Source organism: Vipera berus (assembly GCF_964194415.1).
Source record: "Vipera berus genome assembly, chromosome: 2".
Classification (NCBI taxonomy): Eukaryota; Metazoa; Chordata; class Lepidosauria; order Squamata; family Viperidae; genus Vipera; species Vipera berus.
In genome coordinates, this window is record NC_138203.1 from 109,426,471 (window position 1) to 109,447,689 (window position 21,219).

A 21,219-nucleotide genomic window follows, 5' to 3' on the forward strand; every position below is an offset into this window, starting at 1 on the left:
AAATTGTTTTAACAACCCTAGAAGCAGCAGAAAATATATCAAATCTGCAAAATGAATGCTGATGTGAATTGGGTTAACTTAATGCTTTTGATTAAAGCTTTGGCCAATCAGAGCAAGGGGTAAAAACAGAAGTAACTGCACAGAGTTGGGATAGCTAAAAACAGGATTTAAGGGGGTGGGGTTCAGTAAAAGTGAGATAGCAGAAGTTATAGTTTTATTCCCCTTCATGGATTACTGCCTTGTCGTGGCGAAGGGGCTTGCGTAATTCAATGAAGCTATGAGCTATGCCGTGCAGGGCCACCCAAGACGGACAGGTCATAGCTGAGAGTTCTGACAAAACGTGATCCACTGGAGAAGGAAATGGCAACCCACTCCAGTATCTTTGCCATGAAAACCCTATGGACAGTACCAAAAGGCAAAACGATATGACGCTGGAAGATGAGCCCCTCAGGTCGGAAGGCGTCCAATATGCTACTGGGGAAGAGCAGAGGGCTAGTACTAGTAGCGCCAGAAAGAATGAAGCGACTGGGCCAAAGCCGAAAGGACGCTCAGCTGTGGATATGTCTGGTGGTGAAAGGAAAGTCCGATGCTGTAAAGATTTTTTCTCCATAGGAACCTGGAATGTAAGATCCATGAATCAAGGAAAGCTGGACGTGGTCAAACAAGAGATGACAAGACTGAACATCGACATCTTAGGTATCAGCGAACTAAAATGGACAGGAATGGGTGAATTTAATTCAGATGGCCATCAGGTATACTACTGCGGGCAAGAATCCCTCAGAAGAAATGGAGTAGCCTTCATAGTCAATAAAAGAGTAGGAAAATCAATACTGGGATACAATCCTCAAAATGACAGAATGATCTCAGTTCGAATCCAAGGCAAACCATTCAATATCACAGTAGTCCAAGTCTATGCCCCAACCACCAGTGCTGAAGAGGATGAAATTGACCGGTTCTATGAAGCCCTACAGCACCTTATAGAAGTAACACCAAAAAATGATGTCCTTATCATCATGGGGGATTGGAATGCTAAAGTAGGAAGCCAAAAGATAACTGGAATAACAGGCAAGTTTGGCCTTGGAGTACAAAATGAAGCAGGGCACAGGCTGATAGAATTTTGTCAAGAGAATACGATGGTCATAGCAAACACTCTTTTCCAACAACCCAAGAGACGGCTCTACACATGGACATCACCAGACGGTCAACACAGAAATCAGATTGACTATATGCTCTGCAGCCAAAGATGGAGAAGCTCTATACAGTCGGTAAAAACAAGACCAGGAGCTGACTGTGGCTCAGACCATGAGCTTCTCCTTGCAAAGTTTAGGCTTAAACTGAAGAAAGTAGGGAAAAGCACTAGGCCACTCAGGTATGAATTAAATCATATCCCTGTTGAATATACAGTAGAGGTGACAAATAGATTTAAGGAATTAGATCTGATAGACAGAGTGCCTGAAGAACTATGGACAGAGGTTCGCGACATTGTACAACAGGTAGCAACCAAAACCATCCCAAAGAAAAAGAAATGCAAGAAAGCAAAATGGCTGTCTGAGGAAGCTTTGCAAATAGCTGAGGAAAGGAGGGAAGCGAAAGGCAAGGGAGAAAAACATAGATATGCCCAATTGAATGCAGAATTCCAGAGAATAGCTAGAAGAGATAAGAATGCCTTCTTAAATGAACAGTGCAAAGAAATAGAAGAAAACAATAGAATAGGGAGGACCAGAGATCTTTTCAAGAAAATTGGAGAGATGAAGGGAACGTTTCATGCAAAAATGGGCATGATAAAGGACCAAAATGGCAGGGACCTAACAGAGGCAGAAGAGATTAAGAAGAGGTGGCAAAATTACACAGAAGAACTATACAAGAATGAGCTTAACGTCCCAGATAATCACAATGAGGTGGTCACTGACCTCGAGCCAGACATCCTAGAATGTGAGGTGAAGTGGGCCTTAGAAAAGCTGAGCAACAACAAAGCTAGTGGAGGTGACAGTATTCCAGCTGAGCTATTCAAAATCTTAAAAGACAGTGCAGTAAAAGTGCTACACTCAATTTGCCAGCAAATTTGGAAAACTCAACAGTGGCCACAGGATTGGAAAAGATCAGTTTACATTCCAATTCCAAAGAAAGGCAGTGCCAAAGAATGTTCAAACTATCGCACCATTGCACTCATTTCTCATGCTAGTAAAGTCATGCTTAAAATCCTACAAGCTAGACTTCAGCAGTATGTGGATCGAGAACTACCAGAAGTACAGGCAGGATTTCGAAGAGGCAGAGAACTAGAGATCAAATTGCCAACATACGCTGGATCATGGAGAAAGCTAGGGAGTTCCAGAAAAACATCTACTTCTGCTTCATTGACTATGCTAAAGCCTTTGATTGTGTGGATCATAACAAACTGTGGCAAGTTCTTAAAGAGATGGGAGTACCAGACCATCTTATTTGTCTCTTGAGAAACCTATATGCGGGTCAAGAAGCAACAGTGAGAACTGGACACGGAACCACTGATTGGTTCAAAATTGGGAAAGGAGTCCGGCAAGGCTGTATACTGTCGCCCTGCCTATTTAACTTATATGCAGAGCACATCATGAGAAAGGCAGGGCTAGATGAATCAAAAGTTGGAATTAAGATTGCCGGAAGAAATATCAACAACCTAAGATACGCAGATGATACCACTCTAATGGCAGAAAGTGAAGAAGAACTAAAGAGCCTCTTGTTGCGGGTGAAGAAGGAGAGTGCAAAACTTGGGTTGAAACTTAACATTAAGAAAACCAAGATCATGGCATCTGGCCCTCTCAATTCCTGGCAAATAGATGGGGAAGAAATGGAGGTAGTGACAGATTTTGTTTTCCTGGGCTCCAAGATCACTGCAGATGGGGACTGTAGCCAAGAAATTAAAAGACGCTTGCTCCTGGGGAGGAAAGCCATGGCAAATCTAGACAGCACACTAAAAAGCAGAGACATCACCCTGTCAACAAAAGTGCGTATAGTCAAGGCTATGGTCTTCCCAGTTGCAATGTATGGCAGTGAAAGTTGGACCATAAGAAAGGCTGAGCGCCAAAGAATTGAGGCCTTTGAACTATGGTGCTGGAGAAGACTCCTGCGAGTCCCTTGGACCGCAAGGCGATCAAACCGGTCAGTCCTAGAGGAGATCAATCCTGACTGCTCTTTAGAAGGCCAGATCCTGAAGCTAAAACTCAAATACTTTGGCCACCTAATGAGAAGGAAGGACTCACTGGAGAAGAGCCTAATGCTGGGAAAGATCGAGGGCAATAGAAGAAGGGGACGACAGAGAATGAGGTGGCTGGATGGAGTCACTGAAGCAGTAGGCGTGAGCTTAAATGGACTCCAGAAGATGGTAGAAGACAGGAAGGCCTGGAGGAATGTTGTCCATAGGGTCGCGATGGGTCGGACACGACTTCGCAGCTAACAACAACAACATAGTTTTATTCCTCTGAACCTGAATTCACATAGTGTTCTGTACTGATGAGGCTGGCTCTACCAGACATAGCCACCGCAAGCCAAGAATTTGTCAAAATAGCGATATGTGTGCCTTGATGTCATGATGCAAACTTCACCCATTATGTACTTGCAAAGAGAGTTTGTGTTGCATTATCATACCACACATTTTGTCATTTGTTCCTCATAGGCCCTACTCAAGTGTAGTTCTTATTTCACCTTCACCCTTATTCAGCCTCCCCAAAGGAATACACTATATTGCTCAGCCCATTTATGAAGTTAATGGTACCATCAAGCATATTTCATAAATTACGTAAACTGAGGTAGATAGTTTCTACATAAATCATTGATTTCAAGGATATATTCCACTATATTCTCATAAAGATTTCTGTAGTCCCCTGATGTTACACAAACAGAAAAGTGAAAGTGGACATAGAAGCTATTTTTTGCCAGATGTGGAAATACAATAGATTGAAAAAAATCAAGGAGGATCTTTGGCAATAATTAAAAGTATATCTGAAAAATGTCATAGATCATGATTAGTTCCCTTTTAACATCAGTCATTTCAACTTATGAACTTCTCTTCTTTGCAACATTATCACACACTATAAAACCTGAACATTTACCAATTCTATATTATATACAGCATTAGATTTCACAGTATAAATGTAACATCTTGCAATATCTGAAACCATTTTTTTCCTATTCAATAGCTAATAATAGCTTTCCATAGTCAAATTTTCAGTAGAGTAAAATAAAACCAAAGTGCAACAAACATGAAATTCACTTAACAAAAACAAAGTGCAAAGAAAATTCTAATATATGCTGAAGATTTGGCTACACAACAGATGGACTGTCATAATTCAAAACTAACAGTTCACTTGCATATTTCTTACTGTCCTAAATCAGTCAGCTCCATGTGTCAAGGGAGCCTCCTAGGGGCCGTAGTCTTCTATTACAATATGATAACTGAATCATTTTTTTTAAAAAAAGCACAGTATCATATTGCTACTGTCACAATTGCACCTGGCATTTAAGAAAGCTTTACCCAGCTTTTTCTCCATAAAGAGGGCTTAATATTAGACAGGGATCCCTCACTTGATCATCTGAGTCTCTTCACTGGCATCATAGAATTCTTCATTGTCACTTTCGGTCCTGGATGAATCTTGGTCAGACTAAAACAAAAGTAAGAGTTTGATCTCAGGAATATTTCTTCAGCATGCTTTGGATAAAATATTAATAGGATCAATCTTGAGACTGCAATAACATTTTACCAATGTATGGGTGGAAGACAGAAGTCTTTAGCAGGTTTACCTTCTCTTACTGTTTTTAGCTTTCCAACTGCAATGGACATATTAAGAATAATTTACAAAGGTTTTAAGGATTTAAAAAGTATTGAAATAGCATATATGAAAATACAGTAACTACTAGTGGAAATTATACTGGTGTATTCCAATAAACATGTATTTTTTAATTTTATTAGAAATACTATACAATTTGTACTCATAAAGAAAGCTGAGTGCCGAAGAATTGATGCTTCCAAATTGTGTTGGAGAAGACTCTTGAGAGTCCCTTGGACTGCAAGAAGATCAAATCAGCCAATCCTAAAGGAAATCAATCTTGATTGTTCCTTGGAAAGACAGATATTGAAGCGGAAGCTTCAATGCTTTGGCCACCAATTGAGAAGAGAGGACTCATAGGAAAAGACCCTGATGTTGGGAAAGATTGAAGGCAAAAGGAGAAGAGTCTGGCAGACAATTTATTTATTTAATTTATTTAATTAAATTTTTATACCGCCCTTCTCCCGAAGGACTCAGGGCGGTGAACAGGGCATATCTTAAAACTACAAAAGTACAAAAGTTAAAAAAGAATTAAATTATTGCCCACAATAAAAACAATAATATATATATATAAATATTAAAACCCTAAGTGATTCCCCATCAGGCCAAGCCAGCTTGTTCAAATAAATGGGTCTTTAACCCGCGCCGGAAGGAGCGGAGATCCGGTGCCATCCGGAGCTCAACCGGCAGCTGGTTCCACAAAGCCGGAGCGCCCACGGAGAAGGCCCTCCCCCTGGGGGCCACCAGCCGACATTCTCTGACTGGAGGCACCCTGAGGAGGCCCTCTCTGTGGGAACGCACGGGGCGGAGGGGAGTTGATGCCGGCAGCAGGTGGTCCCCGAGGTATTCCGGACCCATGCCATGTAAGGACTTAAAAACCATCACTAGTCTCATTGACCCAGTGGGCATGAGTTTGGGCAGACTCAGGGACACAGTGGAGGACGGGGGTGGGGCAGTCTGGCATGCTGTGGTCCATTGGGTTGCAAAGAGTCAGATGTGATTTAGCGAATGAACAACAAAAATGCAATTTGTGCCCCAGCGAGTCATAGTTTCAGAGATACTGTATTTCCTTACCTAGACAGAAAAAACAAAATCACCATGAGCAGGCAAAAAAGCAGTGGGAGCAGGCATGACTTTCAACTTCCTGCAGACTTCCCCATTCAGTTTCCTTGTGGGAAGCTGGCAGGGAGCATCAGAAATCTTCCTTCCTTCCTCCTTCTTTCCTTCCTTCCTTGCCTCCCCTCCCCCTCAAATGCCTGCCAGCTTCCCCATTTCCAGTATGAAAATGAGTGGGGCAGCCAGCAGGAAGTTGCAAAGCCAAGGCTAATAGAACAGATTCTGTTGTGGTGCCTCTTCTTCCATCTTCACAATTCTCATCAGACACTAATTATGCCTGTTTGACTGTGATTTAAAATACCATATGAAGCAACCTCTATAGATAGTAAATCACATTTTATAGTTTATGCCAGAAGATGGAAACTATGGCTTTGAGATATAGAAGAACAATAGTTCCCTAGCTAACATAACCAAAAACACTGGATATTGGGAGATATAATTCATGAATATTTCAACTTCAACCCAATTAGTATGCTATATGAAACCTACCAACTATGGCTTATTCAGAAGCCATTCAAAACATGGTTTAGCACAAAGAATGAATTTGGGGATTGACTGAAAATCGACTAGAAATTTCCATGCTAAGTAATAGAACTTGGATCATTCAGTTTTCAACACTCTACAAGACAGTAGTTCTATTTTTGTTGTTCTGTTTCATGTATTTTCAATTGTCAGTCAGAAGATAGGGTAAAGGTACTAACTACTAAAATGTGTAAGACGTTATCTCTTTGGCCAAAGAACTATGTATCGTAAAATGATTTAAATAATAACACTGTTGGGGATCTTCTTATGTATTTCTTTATGTGAATTTAGTTGGGGGTGGGGTGGTGGAGTTAAAGAAGAATGTTCACCACATTTCTAAGAGAAAAAAAGCAATTATGTAAAACAGAGATTGGAAAATGCCATCAGTTGACAGAATTATAAATAGATTTAGCAACTGATTATGTCCAACTCTTGAAATTTAATCAGAGAGGCTCATCTTTCTGATGAATGGGAAGCTTTTCTGAATATTAAGAAAGTTTTCCTATATTTGCCTGTGGAAATGTAATACATACAATAAAACCTCAATTTAATGAAATCAATATTTAACAGATTTTGCATGCAAGAGACTAAACTGAAATAACACACAAGTCAGTTCCATGTAAAAATAGTTTGGTGGAGGCAGTTAAAATTTGCAATTAAATTCTACGTTAATCATTTGTGTTAATATATTTTATATGTATAATTATGTATACTACTGCCTTGAATGGCATTATCTGAAATTTAATAGGTATTTGGGAATAGCAGATACTATTCCCCTATTAAATTGTTGCTTTCTAATTAAGATTTTCCTAAAGAAGAAAGGGTTGAAAGCAAATTAGATTCATTTACCAATAAAGTTAAGGCCCAAACTTTACTTATCCAAAGCTCTTTCAAGGCCATTTTAGTGAATTTGGTGATCTAGTTCGCCTACCTTATCCACTTTCCTCCCCTTTTCTCCTTTTCTTTCAATCTTGCCCTATTATATGTCAATGAACATATAATGAACTCTAGAAGTAGAGTACTCTATAAGTCCTTGTTTTTATTTCTTGAAAGCCATCATGACAAGCTAACATGACAATAATTTAGAAAAGTTTTCCTAACCAACTTGATAGTTAACATAAAATAAAATACCTGTGAATCTTCTAAGATCTTCAGTGACATGGCTTCACCCTCAAGCCTTCGATATGAGCAAACCGGTATATCAGATAATGTCTCCAACAGTGGGCTATTTAGGGTTTCTGGAAGTAAGAGACTCAGAAGACCAGATAATACACTTGCCACTCCAAACACAATGTATGGCAGACACCAATATATAACTTTCTGTTAAAAAAAGAGGATTATTTGGGGTGGCAATTATACTTTTCATGTTAATCCCACAATCCTTTGGCACAATTAAATAATTTTTAGATGCTCCGAACTGTGTATCTTCAGTACACCTTAACTGACCCAAAATTATGTATTTTCAATATGTATGTTTATTCAATATATATTATATTCAATAATTTTAGTATGTAAGGAACTAGAAGAAAATTAAGAAATGATAGGTCTTCTAATGGAAGAAGATGGCAAAAAGGTAATGGGCAGCAAGGAAAAAGCACAACTGCTTAATTCCTTCTTTACTTTTATGGAAAAACAGCCCAATCGATCAACAACAGAGTAAGAGACAGAACAGAAATGCAGGTCAAAATATGTAAGAAATTGATAAGAGAACACCTATGTACACTAAAGAAGTCCAAATCACCAGGACCAGATGGTTTATATCCCAGAGTTTTGAAGGAGCTGGCAAGTGGGATCTTGGAACCACTGAACCAAATCTTTCAAAGATCCCAGAGCACTGTGGAACTAACAAGCCTGGAAAAGAGCTGAAACTGATTCCAATCTTCAAGAAGGGGAAAAAAGTGAATTTAGGAAATGATAAGACCAATCAGCTTGATATCAATACCTGGAAAAATACTGAAAGAGATAAGCAACAGATTTGTAAGCACCTACAAAATGAACAAGACAATCAGTAGAAGCATGAGTTTGTTAAAAGGTTATCATGCCAAACAAACCTTACTGTCTTTTTTTTTGATAATGTGACTCTTCTTAAAAACCTTATTGCTTGACACCTCGAGTGATAAAGCACCCACAATGTCTGAAGGCAAGCTGTCTGAAGGCCTCAAAGGAACTATAACTACTGTACATGGAGGAAGCATGCAGTGAGGTGCCTCAAAGTTCTGTCTTAGGCCCAGTGTTCTTCAACATTTTCATAAATGATCTAGATACAGGTCTAGAAGGGGTGTTTATCAAATTTGCAGATGACACCAAGGTGGGGGGAACTGCCGACACTTTAGCAGATGCAACAAGATGCAGTTCAATGGTGAGAAAAGTAAGGTCTTGCACTTAGGCAAGAAAAACCAGATACACAGGTACAGAATAGGGAGTACTTGGCTCAATAATAGTACCTGTGAGAGGGATCTGGGTAATCCTTAAACAATGCTGAGACCCTAAGAAAGAATGCAGAAAAGAGCAACAGATATTATAAGGGGTCTGGAGGCTAGTCCATATCATGAATGGTTAAGGGAACTAGGTATCTCTAATGAAGAGAAGGGTGACATGATAGACATGATAGTACAGATCTTCCTGTACTAGAGGGGGGGGGGGTCACAGAAAAGAAGGGGTCAATTTATTCTCCACAATACCTGAAGGCAGGACAAGAAGCAAGGCATGGAAGCTCATTAAAGAGAGATCTAAACTAGAACCAAGGAGAATCTTCCTGATAGTGAGAACAATTAACCAGTTGAACAGCTTGCCTCCTGGAGTTGTGGGTATTCAATCACTGGAGTTTTTCAACAAAAGATTGGACAACAGGATGATAAGGTCACCTGCCTTGGGCAGGGGGTTGGACTAAAAGATTTCTAAGATTCCGTCTAGCCTTGTGATTCTGTGAAAATTATGAAAGCACAGATAAATATACAAAGCTATACTAGGCAGAGAAGAAGTGGAAACATATAGTGGCTGATGAAAACTAGATTGAAACTAGCATTTTGACTCTAGGAAATCATCTAAGTCCTTTGGTAACCTTCCTATCCTTATTTTATTCTATCATGCTTGTCTCTCTCTGTGTGTGTATTTCTGGCTGGAAAAGCATCAGCTGAGATAAACTGTAGAAGTCACAGCTCTCTTGTTTTTCAGATCCCATCTGTTTAAGTAATGGTGATAAACATAATAAAAGCCTTGACTTTTTAATAAAATCAGTGCTTTCATTCTGACAGAGAATTTGCTTCTATCATTTACCCAGGTATGTGTTTAGACCACTAAAAGAATATAAGAAGTTTGCTACTTTCTATTTGAGTAAATACTCCAGAGAGAGATTTTTCGCTGGAATAAAGTAGATGGTGCAGCATAATGAATAGGCTTTCCTTAGGCATGCAGGAGAACATAGGGGGAATTGTGGTGAAGGCCTACGTGATTCCAACTCAAGGGGAGTGCCGACCCATTGTGCAAGAGTGTCCCAGTTACAACCTGTGTTTATAACCAGATCCTGTATGTCCAAATTGATGCAGCAATCATGCCAAGAATGATCTTCACCTACATCATTCAAGCAATCAGAGCTTAGAGCATCTTAATATGTCCGACAAGTTACCCTGAAAAATGAATACACTGGAAATAACCATGTTGATCCCTCTGTGGGAAAAGGCAAGAACTTTGTCCTGAAGGATAATACTGCAACCTACTGCTTCATTAGATGTTGCTTTTATATTCTAGCTACTGGCTCCCTCCTGGGTCAGAAGAATTAAGAAAGAAACACTACTTCCAAACTCTGTGGAAGGGGGGGGGGTCCTTTCTGAAACTCTGCAGTACTAATGCAATGAAAACAGAGACCAGCAACCAGATGGTAGGAGGCAGACTTGCAATGGGCAAATTGGAGTCCAAAAGTTCCAGTAGACCGAAGCCTCCAGTAGACAATGTAGGTTGTCTTCCATTTTCCCATGGAAAACACCTCTTTCCTGCAATATCACCTTGGATTGTCTTTAACTGTCTCAGCAGTGGGCTGGCAATGAGAGTCCATTTAGAGGGCATGTTCTAAGCAAGTGGGGCTACCTCTCTGAGGCAGGACAAGGTGATTGTGTGGATGCAGTCCTTATCACAAAATCTGTCTCTAAAAACAATACCATAGCAGCACCGTTTCTGTTGCAAAGAAACAATTTAAATAAATCTACACATTTTTGCTAATCCCATTTGGAGGTACAATGAGCATGAAGGGAATAGAAAATAGTTCAGTCATACCAGAGATGGGACAAAAGGAGCAATAATTCCACCAACTCGAGAAAACATAGAACAGGTTCCCATTCCAACATTCCTTAGGGAAGTAAAACACAATGATATTCATGTGAAAGTCTCTTCCAATTTAGGATTGGAGTTATACTTCTAAATACCAAGAGATCTAAGAATTCTTAGAACTTTAAAATAATTATATTTTTTATATTTTAAAATTATATATTTTAATTATAATTAAAATACTTATTTTAAACATTTATGATAATTGTACCACTGGAAATCCCAGAGCTGCACAAAGCTTTGAAAGCCATTGAGAGAAAGGGAAAAAAATATTCAACCAGCAATAATGTCAACAACATTTCAATTCAATTCAGAACAGAACTGGAAGGGACCTTGGAGGTCTTCTAGTCCAACCCCCTGCTCAAGGAGGAGATCTACACCAGGGGTCCCCAACCTGTGGGTCATTGCCTGGTAGTGGCCTGTGGCCTGCTGGCTACCGGGCCACGGGACAGGCTGGCCAGTGCATGCACATGTGCGCACACACCCACCCAGTTGTGTTAGCGCCATGGCCGAGGGGCCAAAAACAAGAAGCCACACCATGGGATGCAAAAATGGGACACCGCCGCACCGTGGGGTGCGAAAATGTGATGTTGCCGTGCCTTAGGGTACAAAAATGGGATACCGCTGCACTGCAGGGTGCAGAAATGGGGCGCTGTGCCACGCAAGAACAGGGCATGGCTAGCAAGTATCACACAAGTGGCTGTCCAGTCTCTTCTTAAAAACCTCCTGTAATGAACCCACCCTGACTTCTGAAGGCAAGTTGTTCCACTGGTTAATTGTCCTCACTGTTAGGAAGTTTCACCTTAGTTCCAGGTTGCTTCTCTCCTTGATTCGTTTCCATCCATTGTTTCTTGTCCTGCCCTCTGGTGCTTTGGAGAATAAGTTGACCCCCTCTTCTTTCTGGTAGCCCCTCAAATACTGGAATGCTGCTATCATGTCACCCCTAGTCCTTATTTTCTATAGACTAGCCAAACCCAAATCCTGCAACCGTTCTCAATGTTTTAGTCTCCAGGCCTTTATTCATCTTAGTTGCTCTTTTTCCAAAGTCTCAACATCTTTTTTTGTAATGTGGTGACCACAACTGGATGCAGTATTCCAGGTGTGGTCTCACTAAGGTTTTATAAAGTGATACTAATACATCATGTGATTTTGATTCTATGCCTCTGTTTATACAAACAAGGATTGTATTAGCTTTTTTTGGCTGCCGCCGCACATTACTAACTCATATTTAAGTGATCTTCCACTAGGACTGTTTTTGAGCCAGGTTTCACCTAATCTGTACTTGTACCTTTGGTTTTTCCTGCCTAAGTATACAATCTTGCTTTTTTCCATATTAAATTTCATGTTGTTGGATAGGGCCCGTTGTTCAACTCTGTTAAGATCTTTTTGGATCCTGAGTTTGTCTTCTGGGCCAGTTTAGTGTCACCTGCAAATTGGATGAGTTACCCTTCTATTCCTTCATATAAGTAATTTATGAAGTTATTGAAGATTACTGGGCCTATTTAATTTTATTTACGTTTAATTCTAAGCAAGATCATTCTGGCCTTGGCCTGGGAGTTCATGGCTTCCATGACAGCCATGGACCTTACTCAAATAATTCAAGACCCGACCCATAGACTTTTAAATTTTGCCCTGTAAACCGCCCTGAGTCCTTCAGGAATAGGGCGGTATATAAAACTAATTAAATAAATAAATAATGGAGGGCACACACTCGACCTGGTTTTTATCTCTGGGCAGTGGATTAATGATCTGGGTAGGGGGGATTTAACCATCCAAGCCCTGTCATGGTCTGATCATTTTCTCCTCTGGCTAGACTTTCAGTACACCACCCCCTGCCGCTGGAAGGCTGAACCGACCAGGTGGTTCTGCCCCAGGCACCTGATGGACCCTGAGAGGTTCCAGACGGAGCTTGGGACATTTCCTGCTTCCCTTGCCCACGACTCTGCCGAGGCTATAGTAGCAGCCTGGGAGAGGGCGGCTGCTGGGGCCTTGGATCGAGTTGTGCCTTTGCGGCCTCTGACCCCGCGCAGATCCCAGGTGGCCCCCTGGTTTACCGAGGGACTCTGAGAGATGAAGTGCCGGAAAAGACGCCAAGTGAGCTGTTGGAGGTCCAGCAGATCTGAATCTGACTGAACACAGCTAAGAACTTATCTTAAGTCTTACCTAGTGGCGATGGAAGCGGCAAAGCGTGTTTACTTTTCCACTCTCATTGCGTCCGCAGATAACCGCTCAGCCGTCCTGTTTAGAGTTACCCGCTCACTGCTTAACAAGCGACCGAGGGAAAACCCCTTGCAGGGTAGGGCTGAGGAAATTGTACAGTATCTGCAGGATAAAATCACTCAGATCCGTACTGGCTTGGACTCTGACTGGGTGGAATCTGGCGGAGTGGAGAGGGCAGGTCTTGGTTATACCATTTGGGGTGAGTTTGACCCTGTTTCTTTGGATGATGTGGACAGGATTATGTGTAAACTGAGCGCTACAACTCGTTGATTGGACCCATGTCCCTCCTGGCTAGTTTCGGCTGCCGAGGAGGTGACAGGGGGCTGGCTCCAGGCAGTTGTCAACGCTTCATTGATAGAGGGTGTCTTCCCCTCCGCCTTAAAAGAGGTGGTGGTGAGGCCCCTTCTCAAGAAGCCTGCCCTGGACCCGGCCTCGTTGAATAATTATCGTCCTGTCTCCAACCTTCGCTTTGTAGCGAAGGTTGTTGAAAGTGTTGTGGCACGTCAGCTCCCGCAATTCCTGGATGAAGCAGACTATCTGGACCCGTACCACTCCGGTTTCAGGCCCGGTTACAGCACGGAAACGGCATTGGTCGCACTGGTAAATGATCTCTGGTGGGCCCGGGACAGGGGTTGCTCCTCTGTCCTGGTCCTACTTGACCTCTCAGTGGCTTTTGATACCATCGACCATGGTATCCTGCTGCGACAGCTTGAGGGGCTGGGAGTGGGAGGCACTGTTTTATGGTGGTTCTCCTCCTACCTCTCGGGCGGTTCGCAGTTCGTATTGGCAGGGGGACAGAGATCTACCCCGAGGCCCCTTTCTTGCGGGGTACCTCAGGGGTCGGTTCTCTCCCCCCTCCTGTTTAACATCTATATGAAGCCGCTGGGTGAGATCATCCATGGCTTTGGTTTGATTTGTGCTTCTTAGATTGTAAGCCGCCCTGAGTCTTCGGAGAAGGGCGGGATATAAATGGGATAAAAAAAATATGCGGATGATACCCAGTTGTTCATCTCCACCCCGAGCCAACCCAGTGATGCCCTTGACGTGATGTCCCGGTGCCTGGAGGCAGTGCGGGTCTGGATGGGAAGGAACAGACTCAGGCTGAACCTCTCCAAGACCGAGTGGCTGTGGATACCGGCATCTCGTATTGTCCAACATGTTCCATCTCTTTTGATGGGGGGGAGGTACTGCCCCCCTCAAAAAGGGCCCGCAACTTGGGTGTCCTCCTGGATTCATGGCTTAATTTGGAAGATCATCTAACTGCTGCGACCAGGGGGGCCTTTGCACAGGTTCACCTGGTGCACCAGTTGCACCCCTTTCTGGACTGAGATGCCCTATGCACGGTCACCCACGCCCTTGTCACTTCTCGCCTGGATTACTGTAATGCTCTCTACATGGGGCTGCCCTTGAAGTGCACCCGGAGGCTTCAGTTGGTGCAAAATGTGGCCGCGCGGGTGCTTATGGGAGGATCTTGATATTCCCATGTTACACCACTCCTGCGCGAGCTGCATTGGCTTCTGGTTGCCTTCCGGATGCGATTCAAGGTGCTGGTAATTACCTTTAAAGCCCTACATGGCTTAGGCCCGGGGTACTTGCGAGACCACCTGCTGCCATTGTCAACCTCCCATCGCCTGGTTGCAACCCCCAGGGGGAGAGCCTTCTCTGTGGGTGCGCTGACCCTCTGGAATGAACTGCCTCTGGAGCTGCGGACAGCCCCTGACCTTCGGTCCTTCCGCCGTGACCTGAAGACATGGATGTTCCAAGAAGCGAGTCTGGACTGACTATGGTTTTAAATTTGGCTTTTATTGGGTTAAATTGTCATTTATTTATTACATCCATTGTTTAATTCTTTTTTAAATTTTGTACTTTATGTTTTTTAATTTTTTATTGTTGTGAGCCACCCTGAGTCCTTGGGGAGAAGGGCGGCATATAAATTTAATAAATCTAAATCTAAATCTAATCTAAGAAAGGTCTCATCAGCATATGATAAAGATTTTTTTGTTTTATACATACCTATTTCACAGTCTTTTTTGTTTTCTCTCCACTTGTTTTCTTTCCACTATTTTTATATTTGACAATAACTTTTATTTCCACATTATTTTTTTTAAGAGATATTCAATCCAACTCTAAATTCAAGTCCCTTGAAAACCAACACAGTCTTTTTTATTTGATTTATAGAGCTGCCCAATTCTCAAGATGGTTAAAAATTGTTATATTAAAAAAGAACCAAAAAAAAAACAAAACCAAAGCACAATAAATGTTTAAAACAAAATAAATGAGCCCAACCATACAGTAGCATATTTCATTCAAAGCCTTTTAATTATAGATGGGCTCATCCCACAAACTGGAAATGCTCTAATACTAATATTTCTACTAGCTGAAATATTTATTATACAGTAGGGCTATGAATATTTTGAAAATAGACCTTGTTCAAAAGAAATGCTTCTGAACTCCCATGAGTATGTAACAATATTCCGCCATTAATTATAGCATATATTGATAACCTTGTTAAAACAGGCACATATTTTCTTTTAGGCTTGCATAGAAGTGGTTGCTTTAATTTGCAGCCAAGAAGATCTTGCACTCAAGCAAGTTCCAAAACATTTCTTCCAAATCATTTCTGAAACATGCAAAGCCCTAATCTCTTATTTTGTCTGCTAAATGTATAGCAGCATAACAATGACATTCTTTATTATGTTGACTATGTTTCAATATTTTCATTCTGCCTGCATTTGGACCAAGTGTGAAACAACTACTGAAATGTTTTTATATCAACTCTAAAAACCCTACATTAATCCAAAAGCTATACATCCAGTTTTTAAAGATAACATTTTCTATATGATCTACATGCTTTATCTAAACAAGGCTTTTAGTTTAGGTTTTGCATATTTAAAAAATTATTTAGATGTATACACCTCTTTTTATTCAGGAGCTCAAGGCAGCATGCATTCCACTTCCTCCTATTTTTCTCCACAACAAGAATCCTGCTAGATAGGTAGGCTTAGGAGAGAATGACTGACAAAATGCCAATGAGCTTTTCTCACTAGGGGCAGATTCAAACCTGGCTCTCCTTGCCTCTAATGTCTAGTAGTCCAATCAGTTAAACATTATATTTTAGACAGAGCTCAAATTCTAATAAGCAAGAACTCTGAGCTTGCTGATTTGCTGCCCCTCTGCTAAATGAGAGAATCTAAGAATGGTGTTCTACGTCAACAAAAACAGAATGGATAAGCAATGACATAGAGTTGCATTAAGTCACTACAAACTGAATTTGTCTTACCTGATAACGGTAGGATAGAGTTCCGATGTGTAGATATATACAATGTTAAAGGCAGAACTGATGGTCAGTTTTCCAAGTAAAGACAAAGAACGGATGTTCACAATCGCAAATACTCCTGAAGCTGTTGGAGCAAAGAAGGATAACTTTTAGAATTCTCTTTATCCCAGAATTGGTTTATTTATCTATCGAACTTAGGTACTGCCTCATCTCTCCAGGCAGTTTCTATGCAAAGTACTCCCACCGCAGGTCCCCTCTCTCTGCTGAGAAAGCATTTATGTGGTAGGCTACCACTGACAGACAGAACTAAATAAAATCATATGACCTTATTAAAAAATTTTTATCAAGAAAAATGTTTTATAATATTCAAACTTTGTAATAATCCACTTTTTTATAACAGCATGTTTTTAAAATAAATGCTGCATGGGAACAATGAAGGTCCCATATAGCAGGATCAAATTTCAGTAATCAGAAGGGGAAATTGTCTTTCTCTATTATAAGAATAGCAAATGTTTTTCACTCTGAGAAACAAACTCAGATTTGGATATCATTAGAACATGTTTTCATTTACAAGCTTATCTGGTTATAGTATTTTTTTTTATTTTTTTAATCCCATTTATATCCCACCCTTCTCCGAAGACTCAGGGCGGCTTACAATCTAAGAAGCACAAATCAATGTGCTTAGCAATAGCCTTCATTCTATGTATATGCCTGCTTATTAGGGCTTTCAGCAGCATTATTACAAAGTCAGCCATCTGCCTCCCCCTTTGTTATTTCTACGTGAAAATGGCAGCCATTTTAGATCACAGCCTTATATCCATTCAAAAGCAAAAGACAAAATAAAAGTTTTGGTTATGCACTAAATTATTCAAAGTAAATGAAACCTAAGAAAACTGGTTCACTATATTCTGCCAAGCTTATAGAAAGCAGAGAAGCATTCCTGAAACAGAAGTTTGTGAGATTCAAACAGTGAACCACACAAAGCTCCCAGAAGCCAAATAAGAGTCACCATTATGAGCATCAGCCCCTTAAATCCAAATTCTTGAGTTTAGTACTGAAATCAGTAGGGTAAATCAGTGTTATATAGACGTATTAGCTGAGGTGGAAGAGGAGGCAGGAGAACTGGGGGTTCTTTCAAATCCTCAACTCTCTCAGCTCCATAAGATCATGTTGTCAACATTGCAAATGAATTTGGCTGAAGCCATTTCCACTTCATTTTTGGTTGCCACAGAGTTGGGAGGGGGGATGAGTATTTTTCAGCTTAGTTAAAAAAATATTTTTTTCTGTGGGAACCAAGGTCATTAGTACTTCCAGTTTGCGCATGCGGCACTTCTGGACATGCAGGAACAGACTGCTTCCTGCTGTCCGTTTCTTTCTTTTTTGGAGGACCCTGAAAAGGGTCAAAAATCGCCCTGGAGGGGCGATTACTGAGAAGAGGACTTTCCTGTGATCGCGGAAGGGCGGCAGCCCACTGCTGGAATCCGGAATCATCTCCTTTGGCCCGAAGAAGAAAAGACCGGCCATAAAGATGGCTGATCATTAAGCTGCTCCCTGCCGAAAGCCAAAGCACTACCTAGCACTAAGAAGCAATGTGGAGGACCTGGGCAAGCTTTTACCTTTCTTATTCCGTAACCATCTTCCTGTGGGACTTTCCTGAAAACCTCCTTCCCCATTTTTTGAGAAAACGGTGAATATCTACTCTGGGAACAAATTTTAAAGCCTCAAAGCTACAAAAGAACTTTAATTAATTCAGCAAAGAAATTAAGTAATTTCATCTGTATTTACTAAAAAGCTTCTATTTGTTGCTGGGAATCCACTACCCTATCTTTTCTCTAAGCTGTGAATTAAGGAAAAAAATTGGACTAATCCTACAAAAGTTCTATATTAATTTGGAGAAAGAAAAGAAAATTCCTACATTGCATGTTATATGTTACTGATGACATCTTGTGGTAAAACCTGGTACAGCAAGTAAATTTCCTTTTTTTGTTGTGAGAGCTCACTGAATAACAGCTGTCCTTGACACTAAGATAAGGGTGGGAACACCTGTCACTGAATACAACTGTTCAGGAGGTAGAAAATCTATTACTATTATTAAAACAGGCTCCATGGAAGATTTAACTGCAAACAACAACGAAATGGATGAATACTTCCCACTACTTGATTATAAACTGATATTGGACACGATTTTGGCAATGACAGAGCAAATTAAAGCCAAATTGCAAGAAAAATCTGACAACTTAAAGTTACCAAATCAAATTTTGATTTTAAATGAAAAGATAACCCAAAATCAAATAGAAGTGGAAACTAATACTAAAATAGGAGATTTCAAAGTAAATCAAAAGCAATCTACAGAAGACCTTAAAGTCCAAACTTTAATGGCAACTACAAAACTTGCAACCCAAAAAGCAGCACCACCTGAAGAAAACAACACCAAGAGTGAAGATACTAAAGGCTTTCAAATACAATATATTGGGAATTCAATTAATCAAAGGACAATCATAATACCAGCTACTACTTTCTACCTAACCCAAATAGAATTGGAAGAACAAAAATATTTGACTGATTTAATGACAACTATATTATAGGTAAAGGTAAAGGTTCCCCCGCACATGCGTGCTAGTCGTTTCCAACTCTAGGGGCCGGTGCTCATCTCCGTTTCATAGCCGAAGAGCCAGCGCTAGTCCGAGGACGTCTCCGTGGTCATGTGGCCGGCGTGACTAGACGCCAAAGGCGCACGGAACGCTGTTACCTTCCCACCGGAGTGGTCCCTATTTTTCTACTTGCATTTTTTACGTGCTTTCGAACTGCTAGGTTGGCAGAAGCTGGGACAAGTAACAGGCGCTCACTCTGTTACGCGGCACTCGGGATTCGACCCGCCAAGCTCGGGATTCGACCCGCCAAAATTCCTTAGACCTTTCCCCATAGTCTGAATTATAAATCCAGTCACAGTAGAGTTAAAACTCCCTTGCCTCTTGGGAAAGATCCACCCTGTTTTCCATTGTAGTCTGTTAAAACCATTCAGGGAATTGTCTTTAAGACCTCCTCCCAAACAAGCACCTGGTCCCCTTGTGGCAGAGAGAGAGAGACATTATGAAATAAAACAAATGCTTGACTGTAGATTGTATAAAGGGAAATTACAGTATTTAGTATAGTGGAAAGGATACCCGTTATCAGAGGCCACTTGGGTAAAAAGTACTGATGTAAAAGCTGAAAGATACGTAAATTTTTTTGATAAGCATCCTAATAAGCCTCGAGGAGATTCCTAATTTTGATTCTTCTTCGTCTACAGAATTTCTCTTTTCTTTAGGAGATCTGACTGTCAACACTGCAAACAAATTTGGCTGAAGCCATTTCCACTTGACTTTTGGTTGCCAAAGAGTTGGGAAGGGGGGATGAGTATTTTTCAGCTTAGTCAAAACAATAAATTGTTCTGTGGGAACCAAGGTTATTGCTGCTTGCATTTTGGCAGGCTGAAGCTTCCATTAGACAGTCCGCTAAAGTAGTTAATTGGGAAATGTGATTTATGACATATTACTGGGGTGGGAAGTTCAACTTTGCAACTCTGTAACCTTTGGGAGGGAACTGCAGTCTTGGTTTCACTTTTGATTGTGCCAATACTATGTAGCCAAATAAAGATGTTCTTTAAGGAAATCTTTTGCCTAGGAGTTCTGCCATGACACATGACACATGTATCTAGATCACGGGTGTCAAACTTGCTGTGTCACGTGACATGTCGTGACATATCTCGACTTTTTTTGCATTGCCGGAGCTGGGTTGGGCGTGGCCTCAGCATGATTCAACCAGCCTGCAGGCTGGCGGTTTGACAGCCCTGATCTAGATGCTTTGAAAGAGTTGCTTCCCAGCCTTAACTGGCCATTTTTCTGAGCACCATCAGCTGATTTACAGGTTGGAAAGATGACAGGAGGAGGGAAGGAGCTTAAAGAGCAAATAAATTAGGCAGGTGGTACCCTTTACCCATCTGTATGAAGCAAGATCTCCCTCCCACTGCAATGTACATCCTCCCCTAACACATCTGTCAACAATATTTAACCTCTGGAGGCATGTCGCACATTGTACAAGGAGGCAGATATTCTGCATTATGTAAATCATGGTATGCTTGTTAAGCTATTTTTGAATTGGAACGGGATAACTCGCCATGGCCAACTCACCTCTGCCAGCTCACTACAGCCAGCTCACCACTGCCAACTCACCACTGCCAATGCACCATAAGATAACTCCACGTGACTAACTCGCTGTGGGGACAACTTGCAGTGAGCAGCTGGAGGGAGAGCCACGCAAGCAGGCGAGCGAGTGGGTGGGCATAGCGCACCAGGATGGGTGGCAGGGGCACCCGGGGCTTCCCGTTTTCATATCCCCTGTTGCTGCTCTTTGTGTGAAAATGCCCGCTCCAACTGCGCTCTGTGCTTATAATATACATAATATACATAAACATAAAATATCAGAACAAGTTAATTAGCTATTCCTTGACTTATGATCAGCAACTATTCAAATTTATGACAGTGCTGAACAAAGGGCACCTGCAATGGTTATGGCCACGTGATCACCATTTGCAACCTTCCGAATGACTTCAAAGCAAAGTCAATGTGGAAGTTGGCAGGGAAAGCAGCAAATCATTCCCATAAGTTGCTTTCATCACTTTTCCTCCAGAGAAGCTCCACTACAGAGTACAAGATCTCATATCCCAGTGCACCCCTTTGCCTCCCCACACTTCTCTGAGCCCATGTGCTGCCCTTGCTGGCCTTTGTGTCTCCTTAGCAGCACCAACCAGAAGCATCAATCATGCAACACCTACAGCCCCAATCATCCCTCCGCTGTACTCCTTACCTGGTACTCCCACCTCTTCCCACTTAATGACCTGTACAGTTCTGGGGTGATGAGAGTAATGGAGAGTGTAGAATTGTTATCATTAAGCAATGCAATCACATGACATCACACTTTACAACCCCA

General features: G+C 41.4%; 1 protein-coding gene across 3 annotated transcripts in view; it reads right to left on the minus strand.

Annotated features, from left to right (window-relative positions):
- Positions 1-3,443: 3,443 nt before the first annotated feature.
- Positions 3,444-21,219, minus strand: part of SLC22A15 (solute carrier family 22 member 15) — a 38,302-nt gene continuing 20,526 nt past the window's right edge. For 2 of the 3 annotated variants that reach the window (XM_081319436.1, XM_081319437.1), the window contains 4 exons: positions 16,255-16,375; positions 10,704-10,776; positions 7,566-7,754; positions 3,444-4,631 (listed from right to left, as the gene is read on the minus strand). In XM_081319436.1, the coding sequence (XP_081175562.1) occupies positions 4,551-4,631; positions 7,566-7,754; positions 10,704-10,776; positions 16,255-16,375 (464 nt within the window). In that variant the 3' untranslated portion in view covers positions 3,444-4,550. The remainder of the gene's footprint in view (positions 4,632-7,565; positions 7,755-10,703; positions 10,777-16,254; positions 16,376-21,219) is intronic. The other variant, XR_014025313.1, reaches the window with a different exon arrangement.